This window comes from Zea mays, chromosome 1 (genome assembly GCF_902167145.1).
Source record: "Zea mays cultivar B73 chromosome 1, Zm-B73-REFERENCE-NAM-5.0, whole genome shotgun sequence".
NCBI lineage: Eukaryota > Viridiplantae > Streptophyta > Magnoliopsida > Poales > Poaceae > Zea > Zea mays.
The window spans coordinates 252042294-252060493 of record NC_050096.1 but is presented as its reverse complement, the minus strand read 5'-3'; the positions used below and the strand labels follow the sequence as shown (position 1 = coordinate 252060493).

The 18200-nt window shown below is 43.2% G+C and overlaps 2 protein-coding genes across 2 annotated transcripts; one reads left to right on the top strand and one right to left on the bottom strand.

Annotated features, from left to right (window-relative positions):
• Positions 1-1904: 1904 nt before the first annotated feature.
• On the top strand, positions 1905-5396 carry LOC100284090 (SC3 protein). Its single transcript, NM_001156988.2, has 13 exons — positions 1905-2285; positions 2948-3013; positions 3112-3225; positions 3317-3379; positions 3561-3594; positions 3705-3827; positions 3929-3991; positions 4113-4206; positions 4296-4341; positions 4432-4499; positions 4617-4665; positions 4855-4920; positions 5009-5396. Exons 1-13 carry the CDS (start codon positions 2217-2219, stop codon positions 5093-5095), a joined length of 942 nt encoding a protein of 313 aa, NP_001150460.2. The 5' UTR covers positions 1905-2216; the 3' UTR covers positions 5096-5396.
• Positions 5397-12380: 6984 nt separating this feature from the next.
• LOC103643629 (uncharacterized) lies at positions 12381-15620 on the bottom strand. The gene is made up of 4 exons (NM_001301616.2): positions 15444-15620; positions 15062-15132; positions 13715-13801; positions 12381-12682 (listed from the first exon to the last, which is right to left on the bottom strand). The coding sequence occupies exons 1-4, from the start codon at positions 15541-15543 to the stop codon at positions 12662-12664; spliced, it is 279 nt and encodes a 92-aa protein (NP_001288545.1). The 5' UTR covers positions 15544-15620; the 3' UTR covers positions 12381-12661.
• Between the last annotated feature and the right edge of the window lie 2580 nt (positions 15621-18200).

Genomic DNA, 18200 nt, shown 5'->3' with positions numbered 1-18200 from the left:
TGTAGAATATACTCATACCATGGATACATTAGGACGAGACGTCGTCAAAGCACCGGACCAAAAACAGTCTTGTCACATCTGTCCAAGTCATCCTGACCGAGTTGGATCCAACCAGATTACCCTAGCTAGATCGACCCTTAACCTAAAACAGTTCCACCAGGTCAACTCCCCGAACTAGTGAACTGTAATATCCTAGTTAAGAACTAACTATTTTTTAAATGCTCAGAGTTAACAAAAAAAGACATTTTGAACCGTTACTCGGATGGTTGACCGGAGACCGCAGATGCATAAAGCTTGTCGAGACGATTCCAATCGACTACTAGTTTGTCTTGTTTAGAGTCCAGATGAGTTTTTTCGAATGTTGGACGATCTGATTCATTGAATATTAGGGTCGGAAGAGTTTTCTTCTATTTGTACGATCAACAACCCTCATCTCTTCCCTGCTCTCCATCCCATGGTGCCTACGAAGAATTGGAGAGTGGGACATATCTAAATTTTGGCGAAGTGGAGGGAGAGAGGAGATAGCAGAAAAGGAGATCGTAGTCTTTCGGGTGACTAACCTACGTAATCCCTTTTCCTTTTTCGTTTTGATTCAGTTCTTGGTCGGTCAAAGAACCCTACTCGCGAAATCTCGATTTCATTTTCGTTCTCAGAGTGATGTTACAACAAGTTGTTGACGTTTTGATGGTTTCGGTACCTTTCATATGGGTACTTACTTGCATTTTTGTGCATAGGATTGAAGGAGTTATGAGGTTTGAAAGTCATATGTTGTTGCTATCACGTTAATAGCCTACGTCTGTAGTATTTCAGAGCATTTTTGGGGGCCTTTAGAGTCCGAATCAGGGTAAGTCATAATGGAAGAAGTTGTAGATGATCTTTTAAACTTTCTAATGAGTATTTATTTATATTTTTGGACGAGTATCGAGGGAGATATCATCTTCTGAAGTTACCTGTCTCTCGTTCTATCGGATTCGAGTTTCAGGGGTAATGTTCAGTTGTGAGCATCATTTTAAAATTACATAGAGGCCGAATCAGACTTCATTCCAATGGAATATTTTGTAGAAGGTTTGTTGCTCTTTCCACTGGATGCTTAATCACCCAGTTTGATCTAACCATTTCTGAGCTATGGATTTTCTAATACAGCAATGTTGTTCTCGATGACAATGATCATGTACTGAAGAATGGACATAAAAGACGGTGGAATTTGGTCTTTGTTTGAATACAAAAGTTGTATATTATATTTTAAAGATGCTCGTACAATGTTCATTTTCTGTTTTATCCGTTACAAAATTAAAAAATACAATAACTACAAGCTTTAGATGCTGTTTGGGTTTCTTTAGTGTTTTTTCGCTAGTTGCTGAAAAAGACCGTAGGCAGGATAATTAGAGTATCGATTTGTTATCATTGCTATTGTAGTTTTAATAATGGTATTAAAAAAAGCAAGTAATTGTTTTACTGTTTATCGAGTTATGATATTGGTTCGGCCGAATATCGATTTAGCCTTTAGAAGCACTATGTTGATAGTATTTAAATGTTGTATGTAAGTTTAGTCTGTCGAGTTCTATACACTGCCAATGCGTCATGTCTCACGTGTGAGTCAAAAGGTTTTTTCCGTGTACATGTGAGTTTTATATGTTGTCGGACTATTACAGCTGCAATCGAAGCGCAGTCGAATTAAGCCGTAGCAATCGGCAGCTTACAAACTGGCCCGAGCGGCGGGAGCAGGGAGGAATAGGATACGGCGACGCCGTCACTGTCCGGATGGCGTGGCTGGGGCGGCAAAGCCAAAGGTCCACCGGTGCGCCGTTTCCATTCGCTGCAACGGCTGATGATGCGTTTGACGCTTTGACGGACGGCGAAAACTAAAAGGCAAAAGCTGACGGACGGGACAGGTGACAAATCCACGCGGAGTCCGCTGAAATTTTGGTCGCCCCATGCCCGTTCTAGACGCCATGGACGATGCGGCGGCGGCGGCGGTAGATAGGCACGGCGGCTTCTAGACCGTCTCCGTTTTCTGCGCGTTGGCCGTCGGGGGAAGTACACAATAAACAAAGCAAGAGCAGAGGTCCAACTGGGCTGCTGCGTCCTCTGCCTCTTCTCCTTCCTGTCGTTCTGCGCTGCCCCGACCCCCGAGTGCCCCTGGTCTTGTCCAACTCTCCCTGCTGACCTCGGAGCGGAGCGGAGCGGAGCAAGCAGCCGCCAGGAGGGAAGGATCCATGGCCGGGAGATCGCGGTACGACAACCCCTTCGAGGAGGGCGGCGCCGACGAGGTCAACCCTTTCGCGGTAAGCCGTATGCCCGCGCAAACCCAGCTCGCTGAGCTCCACAGTTCATCCGGCTCTTCCTCCCCCCCCGTGCTTAGATTGATTGATTGATGTGCTTCGGGCGTTATCTGCTCGTTCCCTCCGTCCGCTTCCGGAGTTGCTTTGTTATACTGCTTGCTCTCCTGTTGCTGAGCTCCACTGCTTCTGCCGTGATCAAACTCTGCGCCAAGTTCAGTTTGCAACCAGAAGAGGGAAGCCAGAGAACAACATACAAAGACAAGAGGTCGGCTGGTGCTTGCAGAGAATAGACGATCACAGGCTCTGTCCGTGCAATTGAATTTAATCGTGGTGGACTTTCTTCTACGCAAACATGATCCTGATCGTGCAGGGAAAATCTGAGCAAAATCACCGGCCAAGGAGACGGATGAGTTTTTATAGTACCAATTCTTTTTTCTCCAACTGTGTGCACCAACCTGATAGGGAAAAGTGGGCCCGCCTTAACACTCATATGCCAGTGATGTTGTGAACTTGTGATTGGTTACCTTCAAATTTTTTTTCTTAAACTTGTGATCGGTTACCTTCTTTAAATTTTTTTTCTCATTTTTTCTTCTTAAAATTAAGTATCATTCTACTTATGAATGATGTTGTGCTTTACCACTCATGCATGCTGCTCTGTTCTCCAGGACCAAGCTAAGAGAGGAGGATCGACTGCTCAGTCCGGCTACTCTGGTGGCGCGTTCTACACGACGGTGAGTACGCAAATGCATGGAACGTTTCAGTGACCAAAAAGTAGAATGAAATGCTTTTGCTGGATTGATCATGCGAACGCAACACTGGGTTCACGCAGCAATCGCAACGCCCTGCTCCTCCTAGCACACGCCTTTCGCCTCTTCCTCCTGAACCTGCCGACTTCTACAACGACTTCGCTACCCCAGTGGATATCCCCATGGACACAAACAAGGTAGTTCATGCTATGTACTACTAGATGGATGCTGTTGCTTTAATTCTAGCGACATGGTAATCCTTCTTGCCTGGTTGTTCCATGCACGTAGGACATGAAGACAAGGGAGAAGGAGCTTCTGGCCAAGGAGGCCGAGCTGAACAGGCGTGAGAAGGTAGTAAACTGCATCCAATCCAATACAAGACACTAGCACCCTGTTCTTGACGGGTTTTTGTGGAAATTGTCTTTGGTCTAACATACTATGGCGCAAAACTTCTAGTAGAAATTGCTGCGTACCTTGTATATTGCACCAGTTTTGTTGGTTCCTCCGCTAAACCTGTCTCTGCTCCATGTAGGAAATAAAAAGGCGAGAGGATGCTGCGGCACGAGGTGGAGTCTCAGAGTTCATCGTCTGACGTCGCTTCGCTATTGTTTTTTGGGCATCATTTCCTCACATCGATAATAACATCATCGTCATCGTCATCCATGTTCTCTTGCAGCTGGTATCGTGTTGGAAGAGAAGAACTGGCCCCCGTTTTTCCCCATCATTCATAACGATATCGGCAACGAGATACCTGTCCATCTGCAAAGAACGCTGTACGTCGCGTTCGCGTCGCTCTTAGGTAATTTTTTTCCCTTTACCCTTCATCATCTGAAATGCCATAATGGCACCTTCATTATATTGCAAAAGGTATTGATGTGTACCCTGATATACGTCTGGTAGGGTTGGTCTTGTGCCTGTTTTGGAACATAATCTGCATTACTGCTGCCTGGGCAAAAGGGTCAGGTACGCGATAATAACCAGCCTATGTGGTTCACGGCCATGTTCATCTGTTGATGAAGAGGCGAGGGCAACTTAATTCATTGTCTAAAAGAAAGGATGTGTGCTGTTTTGTTCCTTGGTGCAGGTCCTAAGATATGGTTTCTCGCAATCATATACTTCATCCTCGGATGCCCCGGTGCATACTACCTTTGGTACCGGCCACTATACCGCGCAATGAGGTAAATGCGATGATACCCACAAGTCGTTTCCTCCCTACAAATAACATTTCACTCTCATATAAGTTTCTGTCTGCAACACATGTGTGCAGGAACGAGAGCGCTCTCAAGTTCGGATGGTTTTTCCTCTTCTACTTGGTGAGCTCCCAGTGACATTGCTGTATTAGAATGTGTTGCAGATAACCCGGACACAGGTTCATGCTCATGCTGATTGCTGACCCCACACAGATTCATATCGCCTTCTGCGCGTACGCAGCTGTTTCTCCTTCAATTCTCTTCGTGGGAAAATCGTTAACGTAAGTTGTAACTTTTTTTTGGCACTTCTCGCTATTGTTTCGACATCTTTATTTCTTAAGAAGTCCTGAACCTGAATTGTAATGCGATTTTCTTGCACCTGTCTACCCGTCATGCAGCGGGATTTTGCCAGCAATCAGCTTGATAGGCGACAGCGTCATTGTTGGGGTGAGTGAGTGAGTCTACCGCTATTATTCAGTCTGAATCCAGTAAATCAGAATTCCACAGGATAATAGTACCTATATTTCCTGCAAAGACAAATTGTACATACATCAAAAGCATCTCGCATGGCATGTTTTATGTGGACACGACAATAACTCCGTTCTTGGATGTTAAAACTATTTTGACAATCTCCAGATCTTCTACTTCATTGGCTTTGCATTGTTCTGCCTGGAGGCTTTGCTAAGCGTGTGGGTCATTCAGGTGAAGTTATTACTGCCTACCGCTTCATTGATCTCTCTTCTTGACACCTTCAGTTGGTTCTGAACTGTAAAAGCTCTGCATCCTGCAGCGCGTCTACCTGTACTTCCGAGGGAGCGGGAAAGAAGCGGAGATGAGGCGTGAAGCAGCACGCGGTGCAGCGAGGGCAGCGTTTTGATGAAAACCGTATATAGATGATATATATAGGCACGACTTACATACTGTTCATAATAGTTTGAAGTGCTTTAGGTCAAGAGGCATGTGTGTACAGTAGGGTTGGCGTCTTGTACATCTTTAAGGCCGGTTTGGTGAAACATGGAAATGGAATGAATCCATAAAGGAGAGATCCGTTGTTATTCAAAATTAAATAACAAGGATCTCTTCTCCATGGGTCCCATCCATTTTCCTCTCCACCAAACCAGCCCTGAGTTCCTATCGCCACGGTGTTTTGAGCCCTCCAGATTGATCAATCGTGGTACATATGACAGTGTTAGTATATGGAGTAAATACACATGGACGGGTAAACCTAGCTAGACTCTTTGTTCCATATGTGCATTTTTGTGTCACCGCCTTGTATCAATTATTTATAGACGTAATGAAGTTGTAATGATGTTCTCACTCGAGATTTTTGAGTGGGGAAATTGCAAAAGCATACTTATGTCAAGGGAGTTGTACTCATACCCACACTCCAAATTAAAGAGCTTTCGTTTTTCTCTCTCTCTAAATTCTCTTTTCTCTATTATATGTTCAGTTGGAAATTGACCAATGGTTTTGTGAAGAGCTCCAATATTCCGTAGATGATGATTATGTGGCCCGTAATTGCATCTGCTAGAAGCATGTCGCCCGAGTGATCCAGAGAGCGCCGCTGGCATCGACTGCCCACTCCCACACCTAAAAGGGTACTCGGGTTGATTTCAGCATGCATCTACACACTTCCAATCAGTCACAGCTAAAGCTACAGGCACTGCACCAGTACCACCACCACTAGCTTATAAAACCAGGCGCCGAGCTCACAGGCTCACAGCACACGGATGACAACAAATTCGTAGGCTCACACATCATCCACCATGGACGAGACGACAGGAGACCTCGGATGGCGGCAAGGGTGGCCGGACGGCGGTGGCGGCGGCATGCCGCCGCAGGGGCCGGTTCTACACTACACGACGGTTCACTTATAGCGACTTACGGTTGGTTGCTAAAACGGCCTTCAGCGACCTACGGTTGGTCGCTAAAAACTTTTAGCGACCCATAAGGATGGTCGCTGTAAGTGCCGTCGCTAAAGGCTTTAGCGACCGACCGTCCATTGCTAATATTGTACATTTAGCGACCAAATGTGGGTTGCTGTACTATACATTTAGCAACCAACCGTAAGTCGTCAAACTATACATTTAGCAACCAACAGAAAGTCGTCCTTTTTACAGTTGTTATTAATAATAATATACATTTAATTAAGCACCACAAATCACAGATTTTTATACACAAATCATAAAGACATACACAGTTAATCATAATACCACAATCATAGATGATAGCATTGAAATTTGTCCACCTATCAACTTGATGATAGCAATTTCTACAATAATAATAATGAATACAACTGTCAAAGCAACATATATTATGGATGTATAACTTAGTGAATCTGCAAGAGCAAAATGAAAAGAAACACATATTGTCAAATATACATTCATGAACTAAATATCCACTAACTATCTACATCCTGTAATAAACCTGGTATGCCCTTCTCCCTGCTTCCCCTCTCGCTAGATGACTCCGCTGCTCCAGAATCCACTCTCTCTCTCTCTCTCTCTCTCTTTTGTGGTCCTGTCGCTACCCTGCCGCCCCACTCGCTGCCATGGCACTCCAGCCATGAAAATGGGCAGCCTACTGGATCTTAGCATCTTGTCGTCGCTGCTCACTTCCGCTCCACCTGGTATGTCGTCCTTCTCCCTACTTCCCCTCTCGCTAGACGACTCCGCTGCTCCAGAATGGGTGGTATTAGTCACATTATTGAGGTAACTGACCTGTACATCTGAAACCAGTGGCTCATATCATCAATGTTTCTGCATAAAACAAATTTCTTATAGTTAGAAAATAACATGGGTCATGATAAATACTTATAAGCTGTAATATCATGACGAAGGAACTCTCGGATATAGACAAACAACAGTTGAAAACTTATAAGCTGTAATATGAAACCATTTAAGGGCAAGTTCAGGTTACACTACCGACTCAAGTTGTACAAAATAATAATGTCTAGGAGCAAAATAGTTCTCAAGAGTTTCCTATCAAATGTTGGCGAAGAATTATCTATCAGACAATACTCCATTCCTTTTATCCAATGCCTGCAAATAAAAGAGGAAAACACATTAACTTAGCTTTATGTGATTTTAGAAATTGGATAGTTCATTCACGTCACATACCCTATTTTATAAGCTTCACAGTTTTGGGTGGGGGCAGCTGGTTGTCAGAAAAGATAGAGATTGTTGCCGGTCGCTTTTCACCTCAAAGAAAAGAAAAATCCCTTTGTTGCTTTGGGTTGGGTCCCAATGCTCTCTTATGAACCTGATCCTTGACCTCATCCATGGTCTCCATTTTAGAAATTGGATGCCAGCGGCCATTAGAGTTTATTTGGACTATGAGATAGTGATCGGTACCCGAAACCTAATGTCAGTGTAACACTGTACCTGAAAAGGTTTCTGCTGCTCACTGCTCAACTCGTGTGATATGGATCCTAGTGGTACAGTCAGTGCAAGTGCACCAGAAATCAGCTTGGATTTCTACAATTTGCTTCCTGTGTCAGAAGCTAGCTGTAGTGAACATGAGCAAGTAGTGATCACGGTGGACTGACACTGACACATCTGTTTCCTGTTAGAACGGTATGGCGATCTCAAGAACTCGAATCCAACAGGCTTGTACGTACTTACTCCTTGAGGCAATTTATTTGCAACAGAAGGAGTTTCAGCACCAAGTTCAAAGATACATAGTAGATATGCCACATTAATTTGACGCAGGAGGGGTTCAACTTCAACAGAAAGGTGTCACCCTTTAATTAGTTGAGTAAACAGACTGAGAGATTTTAAGTCAATGTTAACACAAACAAAACAGTCCACATGTCCACGGATTTTTCAGGTTCTCCACCGACAAATGTAGCACTGGAGTTTGGAAGTTTATATAGCTATGAATTTTAATAACATATATCCAGAATTTCAGCATAGATTCATCTTCTGCTCGCCCACTACTGTTCAACTGGGATATAAGGCAGCCTTAAGGGCTAAGGAACGATGGCGTTAACATTGTCTGAGAGGCCTCAAGCAGGAATACCATCTAAGGCCAGACTTCAGGCAAATGTTTGGCTTTCTGTAGTGAGACTTCTTTGAATAACAGGGAGTACTATCTCCCTCTTAGCCTTCGGCAAAGCCAAATCCATAATTATAGATATAACATGTAATTTATCAGCAACAAAAAAAGTTTTCAAATAAAAAATACAAAATCCTTTCAGAAACTTGGAAGCATACTTGTTGTACTGCAAATGTGGACCAACTGAACCATAAACAACCATCTGCAGGTGCTGCAGAAGTGTATCAATCAGCATTCCTCTAGTCTACTAAATATGAAGCTACAGAAATATTCAGACACGGATAATCTGATCTGGTATAAATATTCAGATTCTATTATTTATAGACTGCCTGTGTGCTCAAAGCTTTGACATTATCTCAAGTCCTCAAGACCAACTACAAATAAATATGGAATCACTGAATCACTGATCTGTGCTACACTGCTACTATGGAATCACTGAAATCTGAATCAGCAGGAAGTCAGGAACAAGTTACCGGGAGGAACCGAGAAAGTTGATCTGTTGTTGCTGGCTGGAGGAAGCCGAGCAGCTGAGCAGCAGCAGCAGATGGGCGCGTGGCCGATTGGCTGCGTCGTCCTCGTCCACTCGTCCGCGTGGAAGCAAGCAAGCAGCAGATGGGCGCGTGGCCGGCTGGCTGCGTCGTCCTCATCCACTCGTCCGCGTGGAAGCAAGCAGCAGCAGCCAGCAGGGAGCACCGGCACAGGAGCAGGCAGCGCGCTGCGGCCTGCGAGCGACGGAGCGAGCGGCCGGCAGCAAGCGGAAATGGGGCACGGGCGCACGACCGCACGGGGACTCTGGGAGCACTGCAGTCTGCAGGGCGCGGAGCAGGGATGCAGCACAGTCCGGGGACGGCGCGGAGGGAGGCACGGCCACGGAGCCGAGCGCGCGGCGTGCGGCGTGCCTGCAGGCGAGCGGCGGCGGCGGAAGTGGGAAACGATCCCGGGTCGCACTGAAGCTAGGGTTTCGTTTGTTTGTTTAGTAGGCCTTTAGATGGGCTTTGGTGAGTAAATAAGAAACACAAAAATCACGTACCCCTATAGCGACCCACCATCAGTCACACATTTACCTCTATAGCGACCGACCATAAGTCGTTAAATTTCTAGACTTTTAGCGACCCACAAACCGTCGCTATAAACGCATTTAGCGACCAACCGTCAGTCCATAACTTTTAGCGACCAACCGTCGGTCCCAAATAAGGGTCGCTAAAGATCAACGGTCGTGTAGTGCTAGCACTTGCGAGCATCGTTGCCTTCTTCCTCTACCTGACATGGCAGATCGACGAGTACGAGGAGCAGCTCCGCAGGCGCGCGCAGGCCGGGCTCTGGGTGCTCCTGCTGCTCGGGCTCCTCGCGCTGGTCGTGCTCGCGCACCACGTGCTGTTTGATGCCGAGCCGGCCGTGTCCTTGTGGCGGCGCCTGCAGCTTGAAGCAGGTGGCGCGTGGGACACGGACCGCGGCAGCGGCGGCACGTCGCCGTGGGCTGTCGCGGCGGCGGTGGCGCTCCTGCTGGTGTTGGCGTCGCACAAATCGTCCTTCCAGGTGTTCCGGCCGCCGTTCTACCACAAGTAGCGCGCACTAGCTCGAGTGCAGCTGTGCAGGCCATGGTAAATAATACTCCTTCCGTCCCAGGATATAAGACGTAACTACTTTTTATTCTTGTCCCACAATATAAGGCGTGCTCTCTCTATGCATACGTATATCGATGCAGTGGTATAGAGACAATTAAATGCATTTCTTGGTCTTTGAACCAGAGGTGGTTACGCCTTATATCCTGAGACGGAGGGAGTAGTAGGAAGGTTCTGTGAAGAGCCTTTGAGTTGTACAGTTACTGTGCTGTATCATTGGCAATGGGTAAATATCCACCGGTTATTGCTACATCATAATAATACCCACGACACAAAAATAACTCTATCGGATCACCCATATACACTGTTGGGTATGAATTTACTCTCATACCCATGCGGGTATGAGTCACCCATCGGGTCACCCGTACCCACAAAAATTAAACATCTATCAAAATATTATATCATACAAATGTCAAGTATATTCATCTAAATACCATTACAAAATTTATAACATCATTTAACCATCCATTCAACACACCAAAGGTAATTGGATAAAGTAGTAACAGTAGGATAATACTACATAGCACATTACATGTTCCATTACATGATCATTAAATTGTCGTTAAGCCTTCTATGATATTATGGCCTAAAAGGTTGTTAAATAGTAAAAAAGTTGGATGACTAAAGTCCAAGTTCATGCTTGGGCTAAGTTTATATTGGGTATTTTAGACCCACGGGTTAACGGGTATGGGTGAAGACGGAACGTTCTAATACCCGTTTACCCATTGTGTGAAGATTTTTGCCTAATAACAGACACACGAGTAGAATATTTAGCCCACATACGTACCTTAATGGAGTAAATACTCATCGGATATCGGGTCGCGGGTACCTATTACCATCTCTATATCATCGGCTCTGCTTGTTTTTGACACTGCCTTATGCTATTAATAGGTTTCTAGAACTGCCACATCGTATATTTAGATGTATATTTAGATGCTAATTCATATGTTTAGAAGCTACAAGTATATTAAATATAGTTTAATTATAAAACTAATTACACATATAAGAACTAAACGATAAGACGAATCTATTAAGTCCATTTAGTTTATGATCCGTCCATGCAATAATGAACATTTACTAATCATAGATTAATTAGGTTTAATAAATTTACCATGTTGTTTAATATCCATTTATATAACTAGTTTTATGTGGAGACTTCAATGTTTAAAATAGCGAGCTATGCAAAATAGCAGCATCATTTTTTCGAGACTATAAGGCTATTGCGCGGCTATAGCGCAGCTATAGCAAATAACGGATTTATAAAAAACATAATAATATGCATAATTTATGCAAAACATGTATGGAAGTCAAGATATTTGACTAAGACCACTATGTTTCCAAAGGCTTTAGGAGACTAGAGACAGTACACAATACATGATTCATGGAATTAAAGTATTTAGCATTTTAATAACATAGTTAGCCACTAGATAGGGAGCAACACAACATGATGATTAATAGGTTTACTTAGTTCTAAATGATAGAGTAGTAAAGAATTTACTATCTCTAACATGGTAGCAACACAATAAAATGATTTAGTACATACCACAAAAAAATTACTAATGCAATCTATTGATCAAGCTTAGAGTCATCTGAATAAGAAGAATGAGCATTAAGGACTATTGATCCATGTCAATATCATCTGCATCATCTTATTATGTATAAAGCAAGTTTAGGTTGTTATGTATGAAGCAAGTTTAGGTTGTTATGTATGAAGCAAGTTCAGGTTGATCTTCATTATAATAATTAATATCATTGAGCTTACTCATCCTTCCTCGTTATATTCATTATTTTTTGGTCCGCCATGAAAAATAGAAATAACGTGGCTATTTAGCGCTAAAGCTACGACATTTAACGGGGCTAAATCGGACTATAGCGGTTGTAGCTAAAATAGCGTCTAAAAGTGAAATATCGTAGCTTCAGGTCGCCGCTATAGCCCGCTATTTTAAACCTTGGGAGACTTGAGGTTATATTTTTATAAAATGTTTATTAGTCTTGGTAACTTATTTGTATTTTGATGGTTTTATGCAAAATAAATTAATAATACGCACAATCTAAAAATAAGATTTATGAACTTTTACAAAAATGTGATATATACATATATAACGCTAAAAAATATTTAGATTCAAGGAGTGGATAAATAATTATAACCATGATATATGTAGAATGATATCTTATACACTATCCGACAAAAAATTCGTTATCGACAATATCTGTGTCCGAGTTCTATATTCAACACATAGTTATCCGTATCCAAGAACATTTGTATTCGTATCAAAGCTATCTGTATTCAAATTCAAATCCAAATAAAAATATAAAAACAAATATGGTTTCAGTAATATCCGTCCGTAGGTCACCAGGAGCTAACACCAGATTATGGAGGCACGTAGATACATCCAACAACCCACATTGCAATTTCTAATTGCAAGCAACACAAATAGAATTATCAATAAAACTTAAGTCAAATTCATCTGTAACAACGCAAACTAGAAAGCACGTGATCGAATCAATTAAAAGTACAGCGTTGAACTGGTGATGGCAACAGAAGTAAAACATCTACTCAATCGCATGAAAGAAGTACAACATTTGCAGCATTCACAAACGTGAAGTCATTCATGCTGGATAAGAGTAGCTTGTCAAAATATTGCCTACATAATCAAAACCTGGTTGCCACAATTTATCAACTTGAAAGCACAATATAACACATTCCTTTTATTTAACATTGTTGCCTGGCCACAGAAATAGGCAAGAACTCCCATCCCAGCCACCTATGTCTGTCCTGATGCCGCCTGTAACAACATTTGCAGCATCAGTTTTTTTGTAACACTTAGATTTTATATATCATTCTCACTGTAAAGCGTAAAAAAACAAAAAATAGCAAGCATTCGGATTCTGCATTAGCAACAGTTAACCTAACATATGATACATTGGTAGTGGGATCACCCACGCATTTGGTGCAGATGGCAGTGATAAACAGCCTAATTTTAGTGACACAGATAGGGCTGGGAGAAAAATAGACCATGCCAAACTAACCACAGCGTACTGAAACTTATTGATTTTTCAGTGGTCGGTGTTCGGTGTGGTGCGGTTCGGAGTGTGGTGTGGTTCATGAGCATCAGAAACCAAATCAAATCACTGAGATCCCCAAACAAACTGAGCATGCAGTGTGCTGGCCATAGGCCCAATTTACACACCATAACCACATCGCTCCTGACCTCGCACGCCGTGGGTTGTTATCCAGTTATCCACCTTCCCCGTTCTAACCCAGGCAGTGAGGCAAGGGAGCAAGCTGGTGGCCATGACGAGCACGCAATGGCATGAACCACCGTGGATGCACAGGCGGCCGAGTCAAGTGTGCAAGTTGATGGTCACCACTGGCATGTGGCATGCTAAGCTTCCACAGGTCCAAATGCAAGCATAGGACCACAGCCATCATGCCCAGTTCACACGCAAGCAGCCAAAGGCATGCGTCCAGGCTTTCATGCTGAGCTTGCTCGGTTGTGTATATCAATCTCTCCCCAGATCTGATCTGGGCCCCATTTCCTAATTGTTTTCCCTGATTTTCTTATCATTTGCTGCCATATTATCATTTCTTCAGAGAACAACGAAGACCACTGAATAAGCAAAATACTAAAGTGAGCAGTGCTTTAGTTTGTGGTGACTTTTTTTGCTCAAAGAAACAATAAACCTAATGCCTAGACCTAACCACAGATGCAACCTTTGCCTTCACGTTCTAGTTATCAAAGTGTCAGGATCTAATCGACTACTATAGACAACACTATACAAGTGTTAGTATAACTGATTAAATTTTAAAGAATTACCTCAATCTTGTCTTCCTTCTTTCCACCAAAAAACTTGAAACCACCATAAAAAAGAGCCCCCCACATAGAGAGGCTTGCTAGAACAAACTGCATGAGGGAAACATAGTTATGAGAAAAAATCTTCATAGTCTAATTAATTACAAAAGGAGCTCATGTTCATTTGGAGCTGCTATATATAAACAGATCAAAGCACAATACTATAACCATGATTAAAAACACATGAAAAGCAGATACCGAGAACAAAAATATATGATATCTCATAGAAAATAAAATGGCCCACCTTGTGTGGGAGCTTTCAGCACTGAGTGCACAGAAAATTAATACATGTCTCATATATAAAACCACATCACTGTAGACACTGCATATAAAGACAATTCTTAATGACTGCCAGAGGGATGAAGGTCCTCACAATGTACACCAGAGAATTTATTTATATCTATTGGAACAGTGCATCAAAGGTCCAGTTTTCATATTAGAAAACTAGAATATATTCAAGATAGCAGGATACATTGATATGAGTCAGCTATTGTTTGCCGCTGTTATAATTTGTAAAGTGTAATTCAAGAATCATTAGGTACTAGATGGTGAGGAAAGAAAAGGGGAGGGATAATATGAGGTTTGGATTTGGGACAATCCTTCAACATCGGGATTGTATGAGGAAGCATGGTTAGTGGCAAACCAACAAGATTCAGTGGCTGCTGACTGCTGAGACTGACTTGACCTCATCCATTGGCCACGTGGCCTCATTGACCAGGCCCTAACTGTAGCCAGGTCACCTTGACTGGTTTTTGAAACACTTCCTGCCAACATATTTTTGCTAGAGGCATGCATGTTGGGCAATTGCAGCCAGTAAAATTTACTTATATGAAGTGCTTTACATGAAGCAAGGTATGTTCAAAGAAGGATCAGGAAGAAACTTGATGACATGATTCAAATGAGAACAAGCTATAGGGTCCAACAGCTCCAGTTTTAAAGACGAAGTATTGTAGATAACAATCATGTATCCAGTGCCAGTCAATTTTTCAAGAACTTGGCTCCAAAGTGCATATGGGAAGGCAAAAAAAATATTTTGATGACCGGCAACCTAGAGATGTAGGTAAACCTGTAATCTTACTACAAGACCATAAATATTGGAACTAGTTACCAACTTATGTGGTTTCCGCCCAGAAGACATTCCACAGTTTCACTTAAGCATCCAAATGAATTCAAGAGCTCAGTGACTGACATGATGAAAATTTAACATAATCGTTTCGCATGTTGTACGGCTAATACTAACATGATGATCATCAAGACCTCAATGTAGTTAGCTTCAATGACTTAAAACAAGATATTCGAGGGTAAACTCACGTGCTCTTCCTTCCACTTGCTCGGGCTCAACGGATCTTTCCACAAGGGCACCTTCGCAGGTCCATGGCCGTCTGGCAAGCACACAAAACGAATCCATCAGCATTCAGCAAGGTAAGCTATCAATCAAAACGACATAACGCCACAGAAACAACAAATAAAGGGTGCCGACTGTTTAACTAAAGGTTCTTATGTGCAACCCAACAGTCCGACCGCATTGAGCCTAGGCTACGTAAATGAACACACGGAACCCAAAACTAAATCAAAATCGCATGAAAGAATATGGCGAGAATGATCCAGCAATGGTCGCAATCAACGAGCCGATCCAAACGACCTGCGCCCGCAATTCCTAGATCTGGGGAAAGGGTAGCGAAGGTGTACGTACCTGCGGCACCGGCAAGGCCGCGGCGAGAGATTAGGCGGGCGAGGGGGCACGAGGACGAGGAGGAAGAGGCCGCCGCAACGAAACGAGACGTCATGGTCATGGCGACGAAATCGTTTCCGCAGTGGCGCAGCGGTTGTCTCTCGCTTTGGTAGTTTGGTTCTGGGGTGCAGGTCGGCCAATTTTTTTTTTTTTTTTTTTTTGCATTTTAGCTATTTTTCTGTATTTTATTTACAAATATAACTTTGTCAGTTTCATCTTAAAAAATAGACCTCTAGCTCAGCGCCAATGACATTGGCGTCCAGCTAAAACAGGCCGGCGCTAATCATATTGGCGCCTAGATCCTGGTGAAGTGGCGCCTACGTGACAGGGGTAGGCGCTATAGATCTTGGTGCATACCCTTGTAAACCGTACGTCGACGTGTATAGGAGGTAGGTGTCAAGATCTATGACACCTACCCCTTTAAATCAGGGCCCGACCGTTTCCTTGGCATTTTTCTTCCCAGCGCTGCCCTTCGTTGTGGCTCCATCGTCGCCCGCCGTCACCCCGCGCCACCATCGGCCCACCTCGCCCTGCGCAGTCGACCGTCCCCGCCTGCGCCGTCGGCCCGCGCCACCCACCGCGGGCTCGCCCCTGCCATCGCGCCGCCCTCGGCACTGCGGCTCGGCCGGCCACGCGCGCCGGAGTCGGCGTCCCTGTGAGGCCCTCCCCGTCGTCTCGCTCCCCGCCAGCCACGACCGGCCCTGAGGGGATGCGGCGGGTGCGGCCGCTCCGGGCCCCTCTGGCCACCGGACGTTAGCACTTTTTCTCCGCTAAGCATATCTACTCTAGACATAAATACGCAAGAGCGATGCACTATCGATCAGTTTCGTTTAGATTGTTAAACTAATGTCTCAATTACTTATCTAATATTCACTTCGTTCCAAAATAGTATTTGTTTTAACTCTTGATTTTTATGTCTATATTCAACTAGATGACGAGGAATCAACTAGAGAAGCAAAATAAATTCTATTTTGATACAGAGAGAATATTATTTACTATACACATGATGGTTGCATCGACGAAGAGAAGATTTTTAAAATTAAAATATTTTCTAACTATTTAAGGTCAACAATGACTTAAGAGAGGCTAAATGGTTTGGCGATTATATGTATCTAAAAGAAGTTGTTGGATGAGATTGATCTTAATGGTATAAGCGATGATTTGTATCACAAATTGTTAGAAGATATTATTAATGACATCAGATAACAAGTATATGTTTTTGCTATATTTTATATTTGTCATCTTATAAACTTGAAAATAGTGCATAATAATTTGTATACGTTGAATATTATATATATTGTGTGTGGATGGGGTCTCCATTTCGGATTTCGCACCAGGCCCCTAAAAAGTCAAGAACGGCCCTGCCGCCAGCGCCCTCTCTGTCGTCTCCCTCCCCGCCGGTCACCGTCCCCATCGGCGCCCTCCCCGCTGGTCGCCGTCCCCGCCTGCGCCACCCCTTATGTATTATTTTTAGTATTTAGTATTTCAGTTAGTTCTTAGTTAGTTATTTAGTATTAGTTAGTACTTTGTTAGGTATTTCATATTTTAATTTGTCATTTAGTTAGTAATCTAGTTATTAATTTAGGTACTTAGTTAGGGTTTAATACTAGGTTGAATGTGATAAACGCGAGTTTCACTGATAGTGGTAAACATGAGTTTGATTGAATGTGATAAATGTGGATTTGAATAAGGTGATGGGCGTCGCCATGTGTTTAATGCGATATGAATTTGTAGGTTTTATTAACCTCCACGTACAAGGGAGGTGCTGTCCAAATTTTATACTTAGTAATATGTTATTATTTGGTTAATATTTAGTTATTAGTTCGTTATTAGTTAGTAGATGAACAATGTTTAATTCATGTTTTAAATAGATGGATAATTTTTTGAGCATATATCATGGAGGCAATGTCGAAGAAGATCCCTATGGAAATGCTAAGTTCATTAACATGCGACATGTGCCCGTGCTATTCGTTGGTAGACCCTCCTTGAGTGATGTGTTTACAAAGGCTAAACAAAAGCTAGGTTACCATGAAGATGATGACATTGCGGTTGACAGAGTGCTTAACATTGGTCATCCACCAAATGTCATAAGACGAGTCATTCCGATTGATTCTCAACTAGACTAGGAGAATTATGTTACTTCGTCTATGAAGACCCAGTTGCAACTCATGAAGGTTGTGGTGTGGCGGGTTGTAGTAGACCGTCCCCCTGAAGACTATAATCGTGTTGTGGATGACGTGTCAACTGTGCCTGATGCTCAATCTAGCCCCAATTTGATCCCATTAAGTCAGCCAGGAGATCACCTGCAGATAGTTTCTCTTGCGTGTATCCCTTTGGCACATACCAATTACAGTAAGTTTCATTGGCATCACATCTTCATTTTAGACCATGAGCACTTTTCTCATTCCATTGTCGTGGGACTGATGATCTTGTACATCGGTACATGTTGCAGGAGAGACCGTTGCTCTTGTGGTTGATTCTACGACCGTGGCATGTGGATGCTTCGGTGATGAATTTATTGCCTCCAACGGTCTTGAATTTAGAAATGAAGATGAGCCATATGCCTTTGCTATGGCTGCTGATTCAGATGATGATCGTCCGGCTGGTGAACTGAAAGTCGCCTAGAGGTGGGTGAATAGGCGAAACCTGAAATTTATAAACTTAAACACACACTAAGGCCGAGGTTAGCTTTAGAATTAAATCCAAGTGCGGAAGATT